Source organism: Pygocentrus nattereri, chromosome 4 (assembly GCF_015220715.1).
Source record: "Pygocentrus nattereri isolate fPygNat1 chromosome 4, fPygNat1.pri, whole genome shotgun sequence".
Lineage (NCBI taxonomy): Eukaryota > Metazoa > Chordata > Actinopteri > Characiformes > Serrasalmidae > Pygocentrus > Pygocentrus nattereri.
The window spans coordinates 30,006,353-30,028,788 of record NC_051214.1 but is presented as its reverse complement, the minus strand read 5'-3'; the positions used below and the strand labels follow the sequence as shown (position 1 = coordinate 30,028,788).

Genomic DNA, 22,436 nt, shown 5'->3' with positions numbered 1-22,436 from the left:
CAACAGGCCAACAATAGGCAGGATGTGCTCACTGGGGAAAAAAAAACTTCCTGCTTTTCCAGCATTGTTTAAAACTGTCCTCTCCATTAATCATTTGACATGTTACTGTGCAGCAGCTTCCATGTGGCAGAACAATGCTGCCCAGTTTCCCTCTATTGTTTAGTGTTAAAACAACACAAGTTGTGCTTTTCTGCATTATTTGCTAATATAATTAATAATCACTTTTCACTGATTTTAAAAGGAGGATTACAATATGGTTGCGCAATATTCCTGAAAAAGATTGCATAATACACTGTTTCAGTGTCTCAGTGAAACTGTTCAGAGTTGTATTCAAGTAAAAACTCTCCTTCTACGCGTGACTTCACACTTTTTTTAATTTTATAAAAGCTGCAATCTTTAAAACAAAAACAGGCAAACAAAGCAGTGACAATAACAACACAACAGTTTGCAAAGCATTTTGGAGGGTTTAGTGTGACTTTCATGTTCAAAAATGCAAAATTCAGCTTTTACAGTCCCACATGTTCCAATTAAATTCCAGATTTCAGAACACCTTCTGCCCCAAAACACATTCTGTTTAAAAAAAAAAGCACTACATCAAAATTCCCAACTTGGGGCAGTCCCTTGGTGATTAATGAACCTCTAAAATAAAGGGTTCTACAAGACACCAGCACCAGCTTCCCCTATGGACACAAGCTGAAGAACTATTCTAAGTAGTTCTAAAGTGTCTCTCTGAAATCTTTACATTCATCCCGGTTATTTCATAAACAAAAACATGCTAGTTATATTACCACAAAAAAGCTGCATAGAAGGTAAACACTTATCTGTCTTGTAATCTACAGTAGAAATGCAGAAGAAAAGAAATACCAGTGTTTTAGGTATCAGGTAGCATCAGCTTGGCATGAATACAGTGTAAAATGAATATGTTTTGATGCCCAGTACTATAAACAGCATGCATATTATCATAAAAAAAGGTTTTGCAAGCATCTCAGCCTTTCACTTCACTGGGGTCATGTTTTTCTACCCTGTGTTGAGATACGTGCCACACAAACCATGGTGCAATGGCAACATTTCCAATTTGTTCAAGGTGGGCTGTTGTCTCGTGTCCTGTTGACATTTCAAAACGAACGAATTATGAACTGAGGTAAAATGCATGTAAGTATTTGGGATGACTGAGATCCTCTTATGGTGGCATGAGCACTAGAGTAGCCACTGTGCCCAACAAAGAGCATTTTCTGCGATAATACGAATCCTAAAAATTTTTAACATGGTCAAGGTTCTGTTAGAGCCATGCTCTCCTCTTGCCTTGCGTGTTTTCAAACAGGCTACTCTTATTGTACAGAGGAGAGATTAACAAAGAGAAATATGTATACATATTTTACAGACATTAAAAAATATTCCTTGCTTTAATAACGAAAGGACCAAATATATACATATCAGCCACCAATGCACCCCTATTATATATGCTGAAAAATGGAAAAGTTCATTATTTTTACTAGTCTGGTAAACTGTAATTCAATAATTACAACTAATAATTTAGTGTCTTATTTTATAGCTCATACAGCCTCAAGCATATGTGGTGATGGACATCTCCATTCTTTTCAAATGGAGCATAGTGGATAACATGGTTCCTTTGCACACAGGAAGCCTGGGTTCGATTCCCCGTCCAGGCAAGAATACAACTGCTATACCAATAAGAGTATCCATATGCTACTATTCTAATATAAGCTCTTGAGCTAGACTCCAAACCTCTTTATTCACCTATCATGGAAAGTAGCACTGGATTAGAGTGTCTGCTAAATACAGTACATTTTTTACAAAAAACAAATGTAAATGTATAAAATAATTGTCATAACTGATTTAGCTACAGCTACGGAAAAATTAAACGGCGTTCCATCTATTGAGTTTTAACCTGTCTCTTATGCTCACTGCACTTTATCTCATGGTTTATAGAGAGAATTATTAATATTATTTTTTTATTTTGTTATTGACAAAATAGTGTTAATTATAAATTCTCACTATCATTTCAAAATTATTTTGGTGCACCTCTAATATGTAGTATTTTAAACAGCAAAAGAATCACGAGTGTTGTCCAAAAGCTCATCTATAAAATAAAAACAGCGTACACACACACACTCGCGTACTTCACACATTGTACTCTGAATACAGCAGCTCTTCTCCTTGAGTCCTCTCTTAGACAGAGCATTGTTAGAGAACTCCAGGCAGTAATATGAAAGGCTGTAGAGCGCTGGTGACAGATTCCAGTGACTGCTGATTGCAACATCCAGTGTTTCTGCTTCTTTCCTTATCCTCCACTTTTTCTCAGAAAGGACAGGTCAGTTCATATGAATACTCAAACTGATCTCAAGTCATTTCTTACACCATTTAATTGCTCCAAAACCCCTCCAGCCCAGCAGTCTCACTGTTCACCCCTCTCCGTTTTGCTCATGCACACGTCGGCGAGCGTTCTGAATTTGGGCCCGAGTGAATCAAGGAAGTCCAGGGAGTCCTGGTTACTAAGAACACTGCAGCACCCAACAGACCCTGCAGGAGAACCCACCCCCTCGTACCCATAAGACTTCAGCAGATCCGCCGCAAACCGCCCATCTTCCTCCTCGCCAAAATAGACCAGTTTCTGCCACACAGAAGAAAGTAAAGTATCAGAAGTTAAAGGAGATGATAGCATTGCTCATTTAGGCCAGAGAAAGCTTTGAATTTAAAAAGTGCATTGAGAAGAGAATGCTCTTAGAAAAACAAAAGTGCAGGGAAAGTTGGCATGATATTTAAGATTGAAGGGCTCATATCAGACCTTGCTTTTTTTTTTTTTTAGTTAGAGTTAAATGTATCAAGTAAACATATAGGACCAGTTTCCCTGACCCAGATTAGACTAAAATAATTTCCACTGGTAATTAATGACTAAGCACTCCAGTGTAGTCCATACTTGACCCATGGTCAAGCTTGTAGTGTTAAAGTTTCAGTACGATCTATAAGGTCCATATGAAAGCTAAGCTGAAAAACAGTGTTCTACTAAAATTTTACCATTTTCAATCCCTTGCTTTTTTGGATTTCACAAAAAAATGTACATTTGCATATTGATGTCATAAGGAGTGTTTCAGCCTAAACTGTTTTTTGAATGAGGCAAAATGAAAGGCAGCCAATTAGAACACTGGTCACTGTGCTTAAAGACACAGTAACAAAAAGAGTCTGTCTAGTTCTAAGGGATTAAGAACAGATTACAATGGTCAAAAAAACATCAGGATATGGCCCTTTCAAATTTCTTAGCGAGGCCCCAAATTGCATTCCCCACCAGCCAGGCAGCAATGAATAGGAGAGACAGGACTTGAACATTTAGATCTATAAGAGGGCACGTATGCCACAAAGTCACCAGCCCCACTTACATTGTCCAGGTAAAGCTCATTGGTCCTCCATGTGTCCAGGATGGACATGTCAGAGAACTTGTTGTAAGAGGAGTTGCCATAAAAGCCTCCGCCATACTGTCCAGTGGAATACATGCTCTGGTTTGTCATGTAACCCTGCGTACCACCTTGGTACATGCTCCCCGCATGGATGGCCTGCTGTCCTAAGGCCCCTCCAGCTGCTCCAACCACGGTCTGATGCTCCATGGCTCCACCTCCATCTATCCCACTGCCAGGCGTCACCAGCAAAGCATCTTTCTGTTGAGGGAAATTTGGCCATTATATTTCATTTCATTAACAGGGGCATTTACAGCAGAGATCTGTAGAGGGTCTGGGGGGAAAAGGCAAAGTGGACCCTGTGATGACTAACTATTGTGAACTGCTTTCATTGCCATTAAAATCAGTGAGATGTCACCAAAAGGCTGCATCTTTTCTCTGAGGGAACACAGCTTGTTTGTTAATCTTAGATATAGCCTGCTGTGAATTCTATTCATCTACTCCTTCATTCTTTACCCTGTTATTATGAGAACTATGTTTGTGCATAAAAATTGCTATGTGCAGCTAACATTCTCCACTGCTGTGCACAGCTTTGTTGTAATTCTTGATTTTTTTATTTCTATTTAATGACTTTGTTATATAGTTCTGCTGCTTTTATATTACTGTTTGATTACATTTCTAGGCTAAATAATAAGAGTGAATGGACTGGTTCTGCACTAGCTTGATTGACATTAAGGCATGGTTTCCTATTTCAAACACGCAAGTTAAAGTTTTAAATACTGCAGATATTAATTCCCTGCAGAAATATTTTATTTACAGTGTGCAAATTTACAAAGTTTAAGTACTAGCTCTGCATTAACCAAAGGTTAATTTGTTAGGATAATTTGACTGAGAGTAAACCTCTGACACAGTCAGTTGCTCCTGCGGTGGGGATTTTCTATAATTGATCTGGGATTGTAAGTCTCTGGCCAAGGCCAATTACAGCCTATAAACATGCTGCTCTTAACTCACACTGGGTCACACACTAGAGGATAACCTCTCAAATAAAACAAAAATCTTTCTAAATGAGGTGAATACATTTATATACAGTCATATTAAGTCATTACTTTTCCACAAACATCAAACCTTTACCATCCCTGTTTAACCAAGCAGAGAATAAACAGGGTACCATAAACAAAGAACAAACCCCTAGAATAAACAAAACCCCCTACAGGTTTTAGCTCCAGTTCCTGAGGGCATTCAGCCAGTCCATTTCTTTGTTTTATTCTTCACATATGTTCATATTTGTCAGCCTAACATAATTGAAGCAGCGCTGACTGCTTGTGTTTGTGCTGGAAGCTGGAACAGAACAAAAATGTGAACTAGCCGGGGGTCACAGAGAACGTGGTTGGGAGTCATTCCTGAAGGCAACAGGCTGACCTGAAATTCTTGTTAACAGGCTGCATTTAGGTCAAGCATGTGTATATTGAGCAAAACATTCATTACACTGTTCTCTTTCAGAAAAAGGGTGAAGTCTAAAAAAAGATTCTCACCACTTCCTCCCCTGGAGCTTCAGTGTTAGACTTCAGCAGCATTCCCCCAGTTCCATCATACTCATCAGTCATGCGCAGTTTCTCTCCCTTTGTGCTGCATACTAAGACAAACAGCAGACCTGCCACAGAGAGAAAGAACATTATTCATGCACCTTGGAAAAGCATCGGTCATGTTTTTATAATGAGCCTGCTCATGCATACTTTTCAAGCACTGACAAATATGAACATATGTGAAGAAAGCACATTCAAACCTATTTAGACCTTGTGTTTTTTACCATATAAACATATTAGGACTGTCAGTATAAATTATATTAGTCATCTGCATATTATTATGTTGGTTAACCAAGTTACTACTTTTTAAAGCAGGATTTAAAAATGATATTTCGTTGAACAATATCATGCCAAGCATGACAAACTAGGAGAATTCAGAGCAGGGCCAGTAGAGGGCACTCACAGAGCAGCAGGAGCAGCAGCAGGGCTAGCAGCATGGCAAGGACGGCCCAAACTCCCAGTCTGGAAGAAATTCTCTGAGCCGCGCACTCTCCTTCCTTCACACACTCGCACACATGTACAGACACTATCTGTTCTTCCCCTACACCCTGAAGGTCCTTCACTAGCAGGGGAACCTTGTACACACCATTAGGCATATCCACCACCTGCTCTAGGACCACAGAGGTACCTAAAATGTAAGAGAGGATTCCCTGAGATTATGATCTAACTTGAAAAGAATCAGAAACACTAGTTTCTTAAGCTCCCGTTCACTGTGCAGAAACATGTGTCTTAAGAGACATATGAGTTGCTGAAGTTACATAAAACCTTTTAAATCCACCTTTTTTTTGCCATTTACCCATCTGAAAAATGCACCTGGTCTTTACATTGTGTACATTTCATGACGAACGGACCAACAGAAACAGTCCAAAATTACATGATATAAAACTGTGTTTCATTAACATATATAACGTCTATAACGTTATGAATATAGAAGGCTGTTTCCTTACAACAAGCTATTTACCGCAATTAAAATCAGAGGCTTAAAGAAGAACCTTTTAGGGTTCCCTAACATACCTGGCTTGGGATCCTTTATCTTCCATTTCCCTTCACTCTCTTTGCTCAATTCAAAGGTAAAAGGTCCAGAGTACGGACTCTCATCATAGTCCACTGCATTAACAAGAATGGAGCTACGCTGACCATCCCTTGAGCACAATACAAGGTCCGGTTTGGGGATTATTGGGACATTATCATTCACGTCTTCAATCAGGATCAACACCGTGCCCGTACCAGTCTTCTGACCTAGGAAGAAGGAAACCTTGAACATGTGATCTTATTTCTACTATTACAAGCATCAGTAACCCTTCCATACCATTTGGCTATTGATGTTAGAGTGATTAGGGTCATTTTGATGGAGCTCCCACTGTCAAAAACCTAACAGCTGTCTGAAGCTAAATACAAGCCCATAAAACACAAGTTCATTTTTTTAATGTATGGCAATCACCAACATGGTCTGACAAAGGCTGAATGCTTCTTATCTTACCTCCATGATATTCAAATTGATATTGCTATTAAAAGGGCTAATGTGCATCACTCAAAAGTGTGAAAGACACTTCCATAGCTCATAGTTCTTTTCTCCAACTGGTTGAACAGCTAAGGAAAGAAAACTAAACTGAACAAAAGCCAATCTGTTCAAGAATGCCATCCTACAACTCTCTGACACTTGGTTTCAGCTGGAGATACAAAGCAAAGATAAAACACATTCAGACTCAGAACATCCGGTCTCTTCAAGACACCATACCCTATTTTAGGTTCTTATTTTCAGAGTGCGCACAGATTGTTGCTACAACATACTGGCACAGCTATAACATACTGTTAATTTGGCGCCATACTTAGACCCACTATACAGCCGAAGCTCATTTGCCCTTATAATAGCAATATGAGATCTGTATTTTGTGCAATTTTAAGAGCAACATAAAGCGCAGTCAGATCCAATAATCTGGTGATTCTACCCACTTATTCACAAATAAATGGCCTGCTGGATGCAAAATTACAATGGGTTATGAATGCCCTAGTAATTCCACAGCAGAGGAAAACGAGCTAAACTGTGCTATTTCTATGGTCTTTTACTACATTTTACTTTCTGGTCTGGCTCCATCTAAATTGAGGTGGTTTAACAGAGTAATGGATTACATTATTGCAAAGAGAATGAGGCAAAAATCTGCTTGTGTTTGCACACATCTGTCTCAAGTGATCCATTTTCATGTTCCACCACTGTACACACTGCAGCGGTATGAAAAAAAGAAAACATGACTAGCTGTGAATATACTGATGCACATTCCATTTACCATAACCCATTAGCACATAATGCAGATGGATGCGCCGCTATGAAAATTGCATGTGCCCTTTGAATGTGCCCTATTGCCTTTTTGTACTGACGTAGGTTTTGTGCATTGCATCATGAAAACAGGGCCCTTTGTCAACTTTGATGAGGGCAGTTAGACTGGACTATACTTGGACAACAAAAGAACTGTGCAAAAGTCAAGGCTCTGCACCTTTTTAAGGACCCAGAGTATGAAAACTTGATGCTATGCTTGCAGTAGCCATACATTGAGTTTCTAAATTTCAGCTTGCAGTGTAGTGTTTATATACTCACTCTCATCCACAGCTTTGACGGTGATGTTATATGTGTTGTTGTAGACAAGAGGTGACTCTCTGTCAATAGTGTTTGCTACCTTCAGATCTCCAGTAGTCTCCATCACATTGATCCAGGAACCTGGATCAGTCACCTTGTAGTATCTGAGAATGGAAAACATGTTGGTTACTTACTCTAAAAGTGTACACCAGGTTTACAAAAGTTTATCTCATTCATGCATATTCAGTGGTCATTAAATGTATTAGAATACATATATGACTGCTGATGTCTTGCACACCATGTCTGTAAATTTTTAAGATGACAAAATCATGATTTGATTTTTCTAGACTTTCGCAGGCAACTCACTCAACCAATTACAGTTTTCCCTTATGTTAACACAGCGAACCAATAAATGATTGATCAGTTGTATCCAGGCAACCAGTACAGCATGTTATGCCATGTTTGTTATGCTTAGCTGCACAGTGCAAAACAAATCTGAATATTTCACATTTTCTGGGCATTGTTCAGTGTGTAACAGCCTTAGGAATTGCTTACTACTCAGTATTAAATTTTGATTTAAATATTAAAAATAAACTTTCATACCATGTCATAAATCCAAACATTTATCACTTAATGACTATGGACACCATAAAATGACAAATTCCCTTACTTTATACCCTTGCTGCTTTTAGTCTCTGGATCAATAGCCGTGTAAGTTCCGATGAGAGTTCCGTTGGGTACATTCTCCTTGACTTTGAGCCGCAGTATAGGTGCAGAGAACTCTGGTCCCTCGTCCTCATTAGTCACTGTGAGCTCTATGGGGACCTTCTTCCAGGAGGAGCTGCTGCGTACCAGCGGTGCCTCGTTACGGGCCATCAGCTCTAGCTTCATGAGTTCCTGTTTTTCCCGGTCCAGAGGCTAGGAAAGATAGGAGAAATGTTGAGATGAAAAGTGGGGAAAGTGCACTTTCAGCTAAGCAGGTATGACTGTTGAATTTCCCTTGAAATAACTTTCAGCTACCTAGTGAAAAGATCATTGAAAGTCATTTGCATTTTATCTTCTTAAAGCATGTGCTGCTTTATATTATACTGTTGTCTTTTCATTGTATCTGAATATGCCTCTAAAGGCACTTAACACTTAGCACTGGTAGCAAGAAGTCCTGGTATCATAGCAACTACTTCAAGATGATAAGCACAACGCAAACAAAGAGTAATCAGTGAAGCTTCACTTTCAATTCACTTTTACATTTACTATCACACTGTTTCCCGCTACCATGTGACCATCAAACTGCAGCAGATAAACCGCCAATCTACTTCATTCGAAACCAACAACTTAATGGGTTTTTGTTCTGAACTAGATGGTTTTTTTTTTTCAAAAACAGAGGAACAGCCTTTGGGGAGTTCTACCTGTATTAGCTTGTTGGTCTTAGGGCAGGGTGTGCCTGCAGTCACTGTGTCTGACACACACAAACACGTCATACACTCAGCCTGTCTCTCACACCCTGCTCACAGATACCAGACTAACACTAACACTTCTATAAATCATGTACACACAGCTTACCAGAGATACAGCATCTATGCAATTTCTGAACACCACTGTACACCGAAAATGACCAAACTACAGCCAAATATTTCTCATATATAGCTCATATTTGCTAAATGATGATCAATTATTGAGGCACCTAAATTGATCAAAAATGACTATGAACTACTATAAGCAGAGAGTAACAAGAAATGACTATAAATATAATTTTTATCCAAAAATCTTGAAATAATGAATAAACCTTCTAATACCCATAGATGTCCAATTGAGACCATTTCAATCTACACCGTATAAGACGCCACTGAATAAAAAAGTGACGTCATCTCAAATTCTTTTGATCAGTAGTGTACAGTTAGAGTCATAATCTTTGTTAAAGAAAAAGGTTACAAAAATGTCAAAATATAAGGAACATAAACAGAATTTAAGTAAATCTAGTAGTAAGTACTAAGTAAATGTAGCCTGAGAAATCAAAAACCTCTTATCAAAAAAACATTTTTTTTCCTTTTAATAAAACTACATCACTGTGGCACCCCTGTTATAAGTACTTTGTGGATCTCAATATGCCATCACAAAGTCAATAAGACTTCTCCTATAATGCTTGAGGAGACTGAAGAATACCTAGCATAGAATCTCAGACCACCCTACCCTTGAATATAGAATCTCTCCAGATCCCCCCAGGGTCCAAGGTCCTTTGGACTCTCTTCTTCAGCCCAACATACATAAATAAGTATGATATGGTTTTGTTTAAAAAACAAAGAAAAAAAACATGGAACATTTTTGTTTTGTTTTATTAGACAATATATAGAAATTAAGGTTAGATTTTTCAGTGTGAGATAAAGCAAAATAGCCACAGAGACCTTTCCATTACCTGTTATTTAAGGATGCCAAAAAATTACATAGCTGACTGATCCATCACCTAACGTGTAAATACTTAACTGAAAAATAAGGTTTTTAACACATCATTTTGCACAATTCCCAGACAATAAAAGGACTAAAAGGACATTCATGTGTTTCCTGTTGGGAAACTAGGGTAATTTCTTCACTTCATTACATCTAACAGAACTGAGAACTGAGCTGATTGCTCAAACTCTCTTTACTAATTGGGTGGGGGACCAGAGAGGTTAGGAGGTTAAACATCGCTCTGAACTCAAACCATATTAAACCCATTCGGCCTGTTTTTCTAAAAACAAGTGTCTTTTCCCTTCTGTATTACCTTTGCAACATAGAGCAGCCCCTCATTGGTGGCAGGGTCAGTCCTGATTAAGAAGTTTCCACTTTCGTTGCCCTTAGTAATCTCATACACTGCTTTCCAGTTTGGGGTTCCTTTCAGGTCCTTATCATCCACAGGGATCCTGAGGACCAGAACATTTGCCTGGTTCTCCTTCACTTGAGCCGTGTACTGTCACAGAAACACAAGATATGGTTATGATAGGATCTCACTATAAACAGACATGATGGATGGATGTGAGTCAGAAAGCTATACTTTCTCACAATAGAGGGTGCTGGTTTAGAACAAATGATTGACAAGAGGACCGGCCAAACAACTCTTCCTATAGGGGTGTGTTTCACAAAAACTTTGAAACAATGTCATTGTTTCACTTTGTTATTTTAAGAATATTCATTGATGTTTCCAAAAACCCTTCTTAACTAAAGTACTATGTAAACTCACTAGTACGTCACTGTTGTCGGAAGAAAACCTCATATCTCCATTTCTGCCATTTTTCAGTTTTTCACATAATTTGAAAATGCCTGTTATCTTTTATGTGCAAATTTCATGATGAATGAATAAAAAGAAATGACCCAAAATGACTTTGGTAAAAAGTCTGGTTCCATTAACTTAAATCAAAAATAAAGTAGATTTTCTTCCTTCTCCTGTAAAGTTACCATTTTGGAGATACAAGATTTTTTTCCCACAACAGCGATAAATTTACGACTAAATGACACATTCATTATTCATAGTCATATCAACACATTTGATTTAAATATATAATACAAAACAAACGTGTTGATGTAACATATACAAAAATACAGTAACAGTAGATTTTAAACTATATAATAAACTATGGGAAGAATATGGGAATATGGGAAGATGTGTGGTGATAACCATGAACCTGCAATGAATGTATGTCTAAAGAGCACTGTTCTTCAATCAGGGGCATCATTTGAGACAACCTGTTCATCTCAATGGAGATCAAATGTGAATCACCTTGATCACCTCAGCAATGCTGTGTTAATTACATGATAAATGACACTGTAGGCTGAGAGTTACACAGTTAGGCATAATCTAAATTGGACTCTGTCGTTTTTAGAGTATTTTTTTTCTATCTTCTACAACTGATAATCTATTTCTTCTTTGAAAAGCGTTGTTTGCTTACACAGCTGTTATTCTTCATTTTTCCACAATGTACAGTGTAGACTGATTGACTAAAAAATGTCTGTGTACTCAATGCTTTCAATACTGTGTTAAAAATGTTTATAGCTACTTTTTGACAGTGAGTGAAATCTATGATTCAACCGTTGACTCCTGCACTGGTGAAGGGAGGAATCAACAAAAACCACTACAGACTGATTTTTTACATTTTGCATTACAAAACCCTTCAGGAAACACTGGCAGAACTGACTCATTCTTTTTTCTTTTGTCCTTTGTTAGTTCATTTGTTTGGTCCCACTTTATATTAAGTGTGTAATAACTGTGTAGTTACACATGAATAACATATGCAACATCACTGTAAATACTAATGATTTAGTCAGTGTTACAGCAGGATTACCGAAGTACAGCCTATGTACTTACACATGTGTACCAACTTCAGTTTTGCAATACATCACAATTCCTCACCCTCAGAACCATAAACCTTGAGTATGGGTTTCATTGTAGATACATGTGATATGATTCTCTAACATGAAATGTGCATAAAATATTTATAAAGATTAACGTGTACATTTATTCCGTTATTAAGCAACATATGTGCATAACAGCAGTTCAGAGATCAAATACTGGATAAGCTGTATAAAAATATATTGTAACAAAATGTGCTGATACACTGCTTCCTAAATAAACACAAAGAGTTGAAATCACATTACAAATGCAATCTAAACAAGACTAATGGATAAATTCCATATGTAAAACAGACAAGCTTCTCAGATTATCAAATATGATTTATACATTAGGACTGGGATTGTACATTTATCAGAAATAGAAACGTGGAGCACTATGTAAGAATGGATGATGGAAACAGTACTGGCTGCACTACTGAAAGTCAAAAAGATGGCATACCAGGCTTTGTTTGAAGGTGGGTGGGTTGTCGTTGATGTCTGTCAGAAAGATACTGGCCAAGCCCTGGTTGGAGAGCCCATTAGGTGCTCCGCCCATGTCTTTGATTTCAACTCTAACAAAGTACCTGTCCTGAGTCTGAGGGGGAAAAGCCACAATTTTAACCATTTTAGTGCAATTACAAAACATGTACATTCACACAAAGCACTTGTAAGACTTAGTAATACTCTAAAAGCAAACAACACACAACTATCCATCAACATATGCACTGAAAAAAAAAAAGAGATTGAGTAAACTTGACTTAAATAATTTCCACATCGTTTCTACACGAATAAAACACCCTACATCAGCACAATTTCTGTTTACTTGACAAGGCTGATGTAACAGATTTTATTTTTGTGGAAATTTTATACACATTTGAATCAAATGTAATTTGAAGTAGACTCCACTCATCACTCAAATCAGGCAGAAAATACCTCTCTATCCAGTGTTCCAGTTCTGGTAGTTATCAGTCCACTGTCATAGTTGATGGCAAACAAGTCTGTGCCGTTCAGTAAAGAGTATCTGATGCTGGTGTGAGGGGTGTTGGGCTCATCCCTGTCTGTGGCATTCACTTGTCCTACAACAGTTCCTTAACATAGCCCAGAAAAAAAGGCAATTCATTCTTGAGCTTCATGAAAGACTACAGTCAATGTACCAGTATGTATTGTTCTGGTTCAAAATGGCCCTAGATCAACATTTACACTATTTCTTTTTTAAAAAATAAGTGTCTGGCTTCTTTGTTCTGCACCCTGCCTGTGGTTGCTCCTGTTGCACAGGTAATGTCTGTCTCCATTTGTCTAACAGAGAGAGTGGTGTTGTTTTTTTAAAAACTGAAGACTCTTGTTTGGCATGGCTGCTTCTCCACTCCTCCTGTAGTGCTGACAGACTACTCACATTAGCCTACCTACAGAGCAGGATGTCTTGCTTGAGGTTTTTTCCAAGGCCTGAAATGCATTAAAACTTCTACTACTTGTACTTGAGACTGAAGCAATAATTTCAAGATACATCAAAGTCTGCTTCTTAGTATTTCAGTATACTACATATTAAATACACACAATAATGTTATAATGAACCCTAAAAAAAGACCAGTGCAATTAAGTTTGCAACAAACTCACCTGGGTTGCTCTGCTCCTCCACAGAAAAGATCAGAGGGCTGGAAAACTGAGGAGCATTATCATTCTCATCCTGGACATTCACAGTGATCGGGAGAGGCAGGTCTTTCTCCTGATTAGTATATCTGTCAAATGCACGAGCTGTAAACTGTGGAAGAGGAGCAGTTGGTAAAGCAGGCAGCGCAGGGTAGGTAGCCTTTCTTATACAGTGGTTTGATTCTAGTGTTATACACAGATTACGGGTACTGTACTGCTTATACAGTCATGTGTACAAATATTTCAATATAATACAGTCAACTGTATCCATATTTTTAGACTATACGACCAATGAATTTGCCTGCTAAAAGAGTGTAGGGCAAAAGAATGAGTATTACTCACTATAAACTGAGGGTATTCCTCACGGTCAACAGCGAAGTTAACTCTGAGCATGCCATTGATGGAGTCGACTGAGAACAGATTTATAGGCGTAGTGGTAACGCCAGGTCCCTCAATACTGTATTTAATCGTGTAATTTACTGAAGAATCTGATGCAATCTGGCAGGAAGAAGAAATACAGCAGAGCTGATATGAGAAGAGTAGTTGAAAATGAAAATCACAACGCTTAGACATTTTCACAGTACATGATATGCATAACAATATTTAATCTGAGCTGCTAAAAAACAAGCAGTCTGAGAAATTAACATGTAAAAATTAAAAATGTTATCATATCCTGATAAAATAAAACAAAGGTATACATTTCAAAGATCATAAAGAAACTTAAAATGGTATTTATCTTTCCTTGTGAGTCATTTTTTATTTTTTCTATATTAAATAATGCTGTTATTGAGGCAAGTAATTGATTATAAATTATGTTTAAATAAAGATAGGTTGGCCATTTGCACCTAAATTTTTTGCATTTTTCTTTCTTTCCTTTTTTATTTTTATATATATATATATATATATAGAAAGAGCTTATGCTCAGCACAAGGTAAAAGTCTGGGAAGGACAACAATAAAAGAATACTGTTATGATTCTACACTGTCCAAAAAGTAGGAACCAAAACTAGGCGCTTGCTTTTAATAACCAAGCTGAAGAGGAGCAATTTTCTGAGGGAATATTCTCTCTTTTTGGCTTCTCTTATTCAGTCAGTGCAGCTTCCATTCTCAGCAGAACTGTGGCTCCTTCTCCTTAGTGTTAAAAATCGGGCTTAAAAGTTGTTAATTTGCATACTCTCACCACTATTTTGCACCTCAACCCAAAAATCATATTCATGAAATCAGGTGCTTTAAAACCTACAGCTGTAAATCCTGTTAGAGCCATCACCAAGGCTTAGTAAATCTGATTGTAGAGAGAAAATTTACTGAGAGTATGAGAAAAGTATGAGAGTCTTACACGCTCCACATCCTTGGGAAAAGGACCCTTATCATTCTCTCTGATGTTGAAAGGAAGAGGACTCCATCTTCTCTTAGCACGTCTGAGAACTGCACTGCTGGATTTCTGAGACACCTACAAACACAGACAGAAGAAATATTGTATGGAGGTCTTTTGATTGATGAGAAAAATTAATTTTCTTTATCGCTGCAGCACTTTGTGATCTTTACTGGGTTTTACAAAGTTAATGACCAGCATGCAATACTCACTGAGTGGACTTACCTGATCAATGGGGGAAAGGTTGACATCTACTTTCCACTTGTGACCCCTCTGGTCCTGCACCAGCACCCAGAAAGATTTGCCATCGTCTGGCACCGTGATGACATCCGCAGTGAGAATTGTGCCATCAGTCTGTACGGCAAAGTCTGGGTCATTGGAGACCAAATACAGCTGCCTGAAGCCACAATGATCCAGGTTCACTATGAAGAGACATGAAGTCGTCAACCTCCAGAATCAACAATTAGGAGGATAAATATTTTTAAAACACCTGAACCTTTTGTAAAGTGGACATTAAAATACATGTGATGTGCTGGATAATCAATGACCAAACTCTCTAACTCTGTACCTTTGGAGACCACATAACCAGCCTGCAGCTTCTCAGGAACCTGTGCTTGAACATGCCTCTGAACACAAGACTCCACGGAATAACGCAGCACCTAAGAGAGAGAGTCACAGCCAACTTCAGCTTTCACAACAATTACTATACTGAAACAAAGTGACTCTTTAAATTTACTTGATTTAAATGTTACATTACATTACTGCATACACAATACTCATTCAGCTTATTTGATTTTGGCAATAATAGAGTTAGTCATGTTATATGTTTTATTCACACAGAAAAGTGTACACTTGAGCACTTAAATACTCGGTACTTAATAGCTAGAGCATTAACAGTTAGCTAATTAAAAACCAAAGAATTCATGGGCTGAACTGAAAGCCTTGCAATTCATACTGAGCCAAAAATAACTTGCATCTATCTCTACAAAAATATCTAAATATAATTCTAATAGTTCTTTAAACCAGGTGTGTCCTGCAGGTTTTCATTCCAATAAAGTAACAGCATACCTGGTCAACTGTTTGAAAACAGAGGCTGCATTCAAAACCACATACTACTATACTGTACATACTATATTCACGAATAGACTTTTAATGATGGTTTACTTTTCAGAAGTACAATTTAGCATGTTAGCATGTGGTCTTGGACGCAGCCTGTGACTGACTGAATAATCAAGCAGAAAAGAAACAGGTGTGCTCCTTTACAGATAAGACTGGACATCCTTGCTGTGCACTGTCAAGGCTATATGACAGACCTACTAGATCAGCTTTTGATTATTATGTTCAGTGCTTAAGTCTGTGCCCAACAAAAAGGGTTAGCTCTCACTGATTTCCTCAAAAACAAATGGAGATAAAACAGCATTGCTGAGATTCATGTCTTATCTCTCATTCAGGGATGCAATGCCCAATGTCAAAAAAACCACCTCAGACTAATGTTTAAGGCTAATGTCTAGACACTAGAAGGCTAGAGCTGCTCCTGTATTGCACTGCTACATGAATGATCAGGGTTAGTATCTGTACATACCGCACCTTCACATTTGAAATCAGCGTGAAAATTTTATTTTCGTCAAAAAAGAATGAATGCCATGTAAAAGACAAGGAAACTTTAGCCTGCCAGTTGAATCCTAATTATTTATGGCTACATATGCAGTAAAATGAATAAAATGCACATTTTGTTCAGCATATTTAGCACAGTCGCCCAGCATAATGTAAACGTTCTCCTCTTCCAGAGAGTAACTTTGTCATCACATATCAGCTTGATATATCGGTGAAATCTAAACATCTGTCCAATGCCAATAAATAACCTATTATCACCTAAGAATTTTGCTTCTTTAATACATCAAATGTGTCATCAAATATCAGCCTGAATTATCCTCAATTCTACAATCCGTTTTTTTATCTGACGATACAAATATGTGGATATTTTCTGATACCATTGTGTCGCACTTGTGTGGAAATGGAGGTTGGCTGAAAAAAAGCAACAGACACATGGTTAAAAAGTGGGAGAGGCTTCACGACTTTCGCTCTTTTGTTTTCTATTTCACTCTCTCTGCCTCTAAATCCTGCAACCATGCTGTGGATTGGAGGGAGATGTTGAACATGAGCAATTGCACCCCACCCAGCGTCAGCACAATTCCATTCTTCTCTCTCTTTTCCTTCCCAACACACCCTGTCACTGCAGGCTCCTGGCATGAGCTTTATAGGGCGGTGCAGGCTGCAATCATTTAGCTTAGCAGCAGTAATAGGAAATCTGAACAATGAAATATGCATCATCAAGCTTAGGTTCTTTACGCAAGAGTGGGCTACATGTGAATATTACACGTAATACATGAACACCCTATTCTCTGTTGTACAGTAGGCCTAAAAGAAAAACAGGATCATTTCCAAAGTCTGAAAAAAATTTTAAAAAACACAAAGAGCTACAAAGAGTACAAATGAAAGAAAGCAAGTCAGCACCAGCCCACTGTGAAAAGCTACTGCCTATATAAAGTTAATGACAACAACAATAATAACAGTAATAATAACAACAAGTAGTCCAGAAAATGTGCAATAACCCACAAACTATAACATTGACAAGAAAATAAAACAGTGGCATTTTGCATCTATCTCTACAAAAATATCTAAATATAATTCTAATAGTTCTTTAAACCAGGTGTGTCCTGCAGGTTTTCATTCCAATAAAGTAACAGCATACCTGGTCAACTGTTTGAAAACAGAGGCTGCATTCAAAACCACATACTACTATACTGTACATACTATATTCACGAATAGACTTTTAATGATGGTTTACTTTTCAGAAGTACAATTTAGCATGTTAGCATGTGGTCTTGGACGCAGCCTGTGACTGACTGAATAATCAAGCAGAAAAGAAACAGGTGTGCTCCTTTACAGATAAGACTGGACATCCTTGCTGTGCACTGTCAAGGCTATATGACAGACCTACTAGATCAGCTTTTGATTATTATGTTCAGTGCTTAAGTCTGTGCCCAACAAAAAGGGTTAGCTCTCACTGATTTCCTCAAAAACAAATGGAGATAAAACAGCATTGCTGAGATTCATGTCTTATCTCTCATTCAGGGATGCAATGCCCAATGTCAAAAAAACCACCTCAGACTAATGTTTAAGGCTAATGTCTAGACACTAGAAGGCTAGAGCTGCTCCTGTATTGCACTGCTACATGAATGATCAGGGTTAGTATCTGTACATACCGCACCTTCACATTTGAAATCAGCGTGAAAATTTTATTTTCGTCAAAAAAGAATGAATGCCATGTAAAAGACAAGGAAACTTTAGCCTGCCAGTTGAATCCTAATTATTTATGGCTACATATGCAGTAAAATGAATAAAATGCACATTTTGTTCAGCATATTTAGCACAGTCGCCCAGCATAATGTAAACGTTCTCCTCTTCCAGAGAGTAACTTTGTCATCACATATCAGCTTGAAATATCGGTGAAATCTAAACATCTGTCCAATGCCAACAAATAACCTATTGTCACCTAAGAATTTTGCTTCTTTAATACATCAAATGTGTCATCAAATATCAGCCTGAATTATCCTCAATTCTACAATCCGTTTTTTAACTTATCTGACGATACAAATATGTGGATATTTTCTGATACCATTGTGTCGCACTTGTGTGGAAATGGAGTTTGGCTGAAAAAAAGCAACAGACACATGGTTAAAAAGTGGGAGAGGCTTCACGACTTTCACTCTTTCGTTTTCTATTTCACTCTCTCTGCCTCTAAATCCTGCAACCATGCTGTGGATTGGAGGGAGATACGATGAGTGGGCAGCTTTTTGTATTATAGTAAGAAGCAGATGTTGAACATGAGCAATTGCACCCCACCCAGCGTCAGTACAATTCCATTCTTATCTCCCTTTTCCTTCCCAACACACACTGTCACTGCAGGCTCCTGGCATGAGCTTTATAGGGCGGTGCAGGCTGCAATCATTTAGCTTAGCAGCAGTAATAGAAAATCTGAACAATGAGTGAATAAAGTGAAAGAAAGTCTTTTAAGCAATACTACACTGTCAGAAAAAAAGGTACGACATTCACTGGGGCAGTACCCCTCTTGTCACTGTGGTGGTACCCTCAGGGGAACATCCCAGTGCCTTTAGTCAGGGAACATAACTGAATCATAATCCATTGAAATTATATTTTCTAAGCTGTACTGACTCCACACACCCTGTCTCGTCTCCAGGACTTCTATTTTATTGTTCTGATTTAAAAAGTTTGGTTATGAAAAGGTACAAATATCTACTTTTCTACTAAGAAAAACTCAAGGTACACCACTGGACCTTAAAACCACTGTTGTACCTTTGAGGGTACACTTACATTGTTTGTACCTTGATGAATGAATCATGTACCTGCATAGTATGTTTATTTCTAACAGTGTAAATGCTCTCTCAAATAAACTATAAGCATCAGTAATGGCCTCCAAACTTTAAACCTGAACCATCGAGCCAGATTTCCTTTCATAGTTCCTTCTTAATTATAATTTCGTGGGGTGGGCAGTGATGATATTTTAGCATTATCGTGATAAATTATGTCACAGTATGATTTTCTGAGCATATTGTGGATGTCAGCAGAGCTTAAAGAACGCTGACCAACATGCATCACTACAAAAACAGCATAAATTGTCTTGTTTACTAGCAAATTTCGTGTAGAACAGCACGTGAAATGTTGAATATAAATCACTGTCTGAAAATATTACATTTTTGTCATACTGCCCAGATAGTGTCTGATATAGTGTAATGGTCAGTCAGTCACAGCCGTACATTTTATGAAACAGAATTGTATCCCCATGACTTAATCATCAACTTAATTTACCTTACAAACCAATAATTATTGAATGATTAATGCATGTAAAGCTTTGTGGTTACAAACAGAAATAGAGAAGAGAAACGAAATGACATTACAATAACCCTAAGGCGGTTCATGTCTATGAATGCTGAAGTAGGCAGTTTGGTTAGTTTGTAGGTTCCACTGACACAAGGTTTTATCAAAAAGTCCAAAAACACCATAAACAACCAACTATTTATTATCAAAATTATTGACTCAAAACTGTACGTCTTTCTGTACTTCATTCTGTTGTCTTTTAGACTGTTTAATAATTGCAGTTTTAAGTTTTACTGGATCATTATAACATAGTCATCAGCATCTGCCTCATTAAAGACCCATATCCGAGCCTGCTTTCCTCGCCTCATTTGGGTTTATGCCCAGGCTGACCCGATCCAGTGCAAAAAGGACTCCTTCCAAAATGATAATTACTGCAGCAAATGAGAAGACCAATATACTGGAGTTTAGCATAATGGCCAAAGGCTTAATGGCCATTTTTCAAAGGCTTTGGCTGCAGGTTTGGCCTGGATCACCCAGACTGCTGGATGTAAACCTGCCCTAAATTTAAGGGGCACTTGATCTTGATCAGTTTTCATTTATAAGCATATGGGTCATTTCCACAGTCTTTCTGCTGCCTGACCGCAACATACATATGTAGATATTTGCTTGGGCAATGTGTGTATGTTTTATAGATCTTCAGATGTGTGTGACCACTACAAATTTAGATTCGGTGTCCCTATTTACACACAGTTGTGTTAACTTGATGACAGTGCTCCTAGTTATTCTGCAGTCTATAGTTTTAATAGTTCTGTAACTGACCGTTTCAGTTGAATAAGTCTATTTCATGAGATGTCTCGCGTTTCTAGTCGCGTTCACCGTAGCACAGTGTTAATGTAACTTTCAGGCCTGTTAAAAATGGAGCCCACCTAGCATTAAACTGACCAACGGCTGAGGCTAAAATCAAGCTTCTGGCTTCCCTGTCTAATTATTAACCTAGCAGAACCGAGAGGGTGTTGGGTTACGAGATAAAAGCTGTGGAGAAGAGGCATAGGAATTAAGCTCTAGAAGTCGGGAAGTCGAGGAAGCCGAGAAAGCCCACCTCGCTTTTATTCAACTGCCACATTCCTCAAGTGGTCCTGTAAACCCTGTGAGCTTAGCAACCCTCGCTATCCCCCCATAAACACGAAGCTGTTGGGTGGGTTTTTTTTTTTTTTTGTTTTGTTAGGAAAACGGACATAACGTTACTCATTTATCATTTAACGTTACTTCTGCTCTCGTAAGATGATGATAGCAACGGACAACTTTTCCCGGTAAGAAAACCTAGATAACTGTAACACGTAACCACACTTCCTAAAGCCGTTTGAAAAGTGTTACCAGCGGAAAAACTTACCAAAACAAGCAGGCTAATGTAGAAAAGGCTACACCGCGACATGTTGTCCAGGCAGTAGGTTAGTTTAGAGCGGAAAGCAGCGGCCTCCCGGCTCCAGCGTTTCTGCTCTAGAGGAGGAGGCTAGGCTAAAGTCCTGTAGGCGAGGCGAGGTGTGGTGTGGTGTGGTGTGGTGGAGGGAGGGAGGGAAGAAGGGAGGCGGTTGCCTCAGTCCAGTCTTCACTTAGTTTGGGTGTGGTGGGGCGTTGGCGGGCCTCCTGTGGAGGAGGCCTTACCTGGCACAGAACACCAGCGCATATGAGTTGCAATGAGGTGAGTAACTATCTTAGTGAAACCTCCTCCCAGTGCTGTAGTGAGTGAGTGTGAGAGACACTCAGAGGGACACGTAATGGTATGTTTATCAGAATAGCATGGGTCAGTTCTCTCCTGTCAAGGTGAGTGGCAGGAGAGAGAGAGAGAGAGAGAGAGAGAGAGAGAGAGATACTACAGAACAATACTAGCTACAATTCTGCAGTGTTTAAAGTTTAAGCTTATGAGTTATTTAATGTTTTTAACTGTTCCTCCAGACACCAGCTGGTTCAATTGTCAGTTCATTTTCTTTTACCTCCGATCTCTTTCTCAGTTTTTTCTAACCCAAGCTCTGCGAATGCCAGCATTATTGGGCATACCTTCTAAGAAAAAAAGTGAGGGTTGTGTGTAAGCTGAGTGAACTTTGTTCCAACCGGGAAGTGCAGTAAAAACAGTTTGTTGGTCTGTTTTTTTAGGCAGTGATCTGATAATCTCAGAGATGGAGCAGGACTGTCTGTGTTTGCTCACAGAGAAACTTTACAGCCCATTTGGAAGCCTTTAGAGAAGTCACTGCCTCATTGGCAGCCATCAGTACCCTCTGCAAGATTATGTTTACATTATATACGGCAAGGATATATAAATGAGTCTTAGGAAAGTGAATGTGGGTCGTGTGTTATCCATATCAGATATCTCTGCCCCCCCCCCCCCCCCCCCCCCCCCCACTGTATGTGATGAGCAATGACATGACATTACTAACCATCTAGTCATGCTCAGTCATTTTTTAACCTTCTGATGAACTGTGATAGTGAATTCTGTTTTCAGGTATACATGCTACATTATTCATTTATTTGTATAAAGTTTGAGGAAATAAAAAGTTTGAACCCTTAAAGGGGAATTCCTTTTTTGTCACACAGTTTCAAAAT

At 38.4% G+C, this 22,436-nt stretch overlaps 1 protein-coding gene across 1 annotated transcript; it reads right to left on the bottom strand.

The window, feature by feature from the left end:
• Positions 1–350: 350 nt before the first annotated feature.
• On the bottom strand, positions 351–21,411 carry dsc2l (desmocollin 2 like). The gene is made up of 16 exons (XM_017689276.2): positions 21,229–21,411; positions 15,508–15,598; positions 15,165–15,361; positions 14,904–15,017; positions 13,911–14,066; positions 13,536–13,680; positions 12,855–13,009; positions 12,382–12,516; positions 10,321–10,506; positions 8,236–8,483; positions 7,587–7,729; positions 6,008–6,232; positions 5,397–5,621; positions 4,943–5,061; positions 3,396–3,671; positions 351–2,632 (listed from the first exon to the last, which is right to left on the bottom strand). Exons 1-16 carry the CDS (start codon positions 21,268–21,270, stop codon positions 2,417–2,419), a joined length of 2,673 nt encoding a protein of 890 aa, XP_017544765.1. The 5' UTR covers positions 21,271–21,411; the 3' UTR covers positions 351–2,416.
• Positions 21,412–22,436: the final 1,025 nt, after the last annotated feature.

Excerpts from the sequence above, each read along its gene's own strand:
- dsc2l (XM_017689276.2), bottom strand. The coding sequence starts at position 21,270 with ATGTCGCGGTGTAGCCTTTTCTACATTAGCCTGCTTGTTTTG. Across the intron at positions 10,507-12,381 it reads CCACCTTCAAACAAAGCCTG|TACACGGCTCAAGTGAAGGA; the intron begins GTATGCCATCTT and ends TTTCTGTGACAG. Across the intron at positions 6,233-7,586 it reads CGTCAAAGCTGTGGATGAGA|GTCAGAAGACTGGTACGGGC; the intron begins GTGAGTATATAA and ends CCTTCTTCCTAG.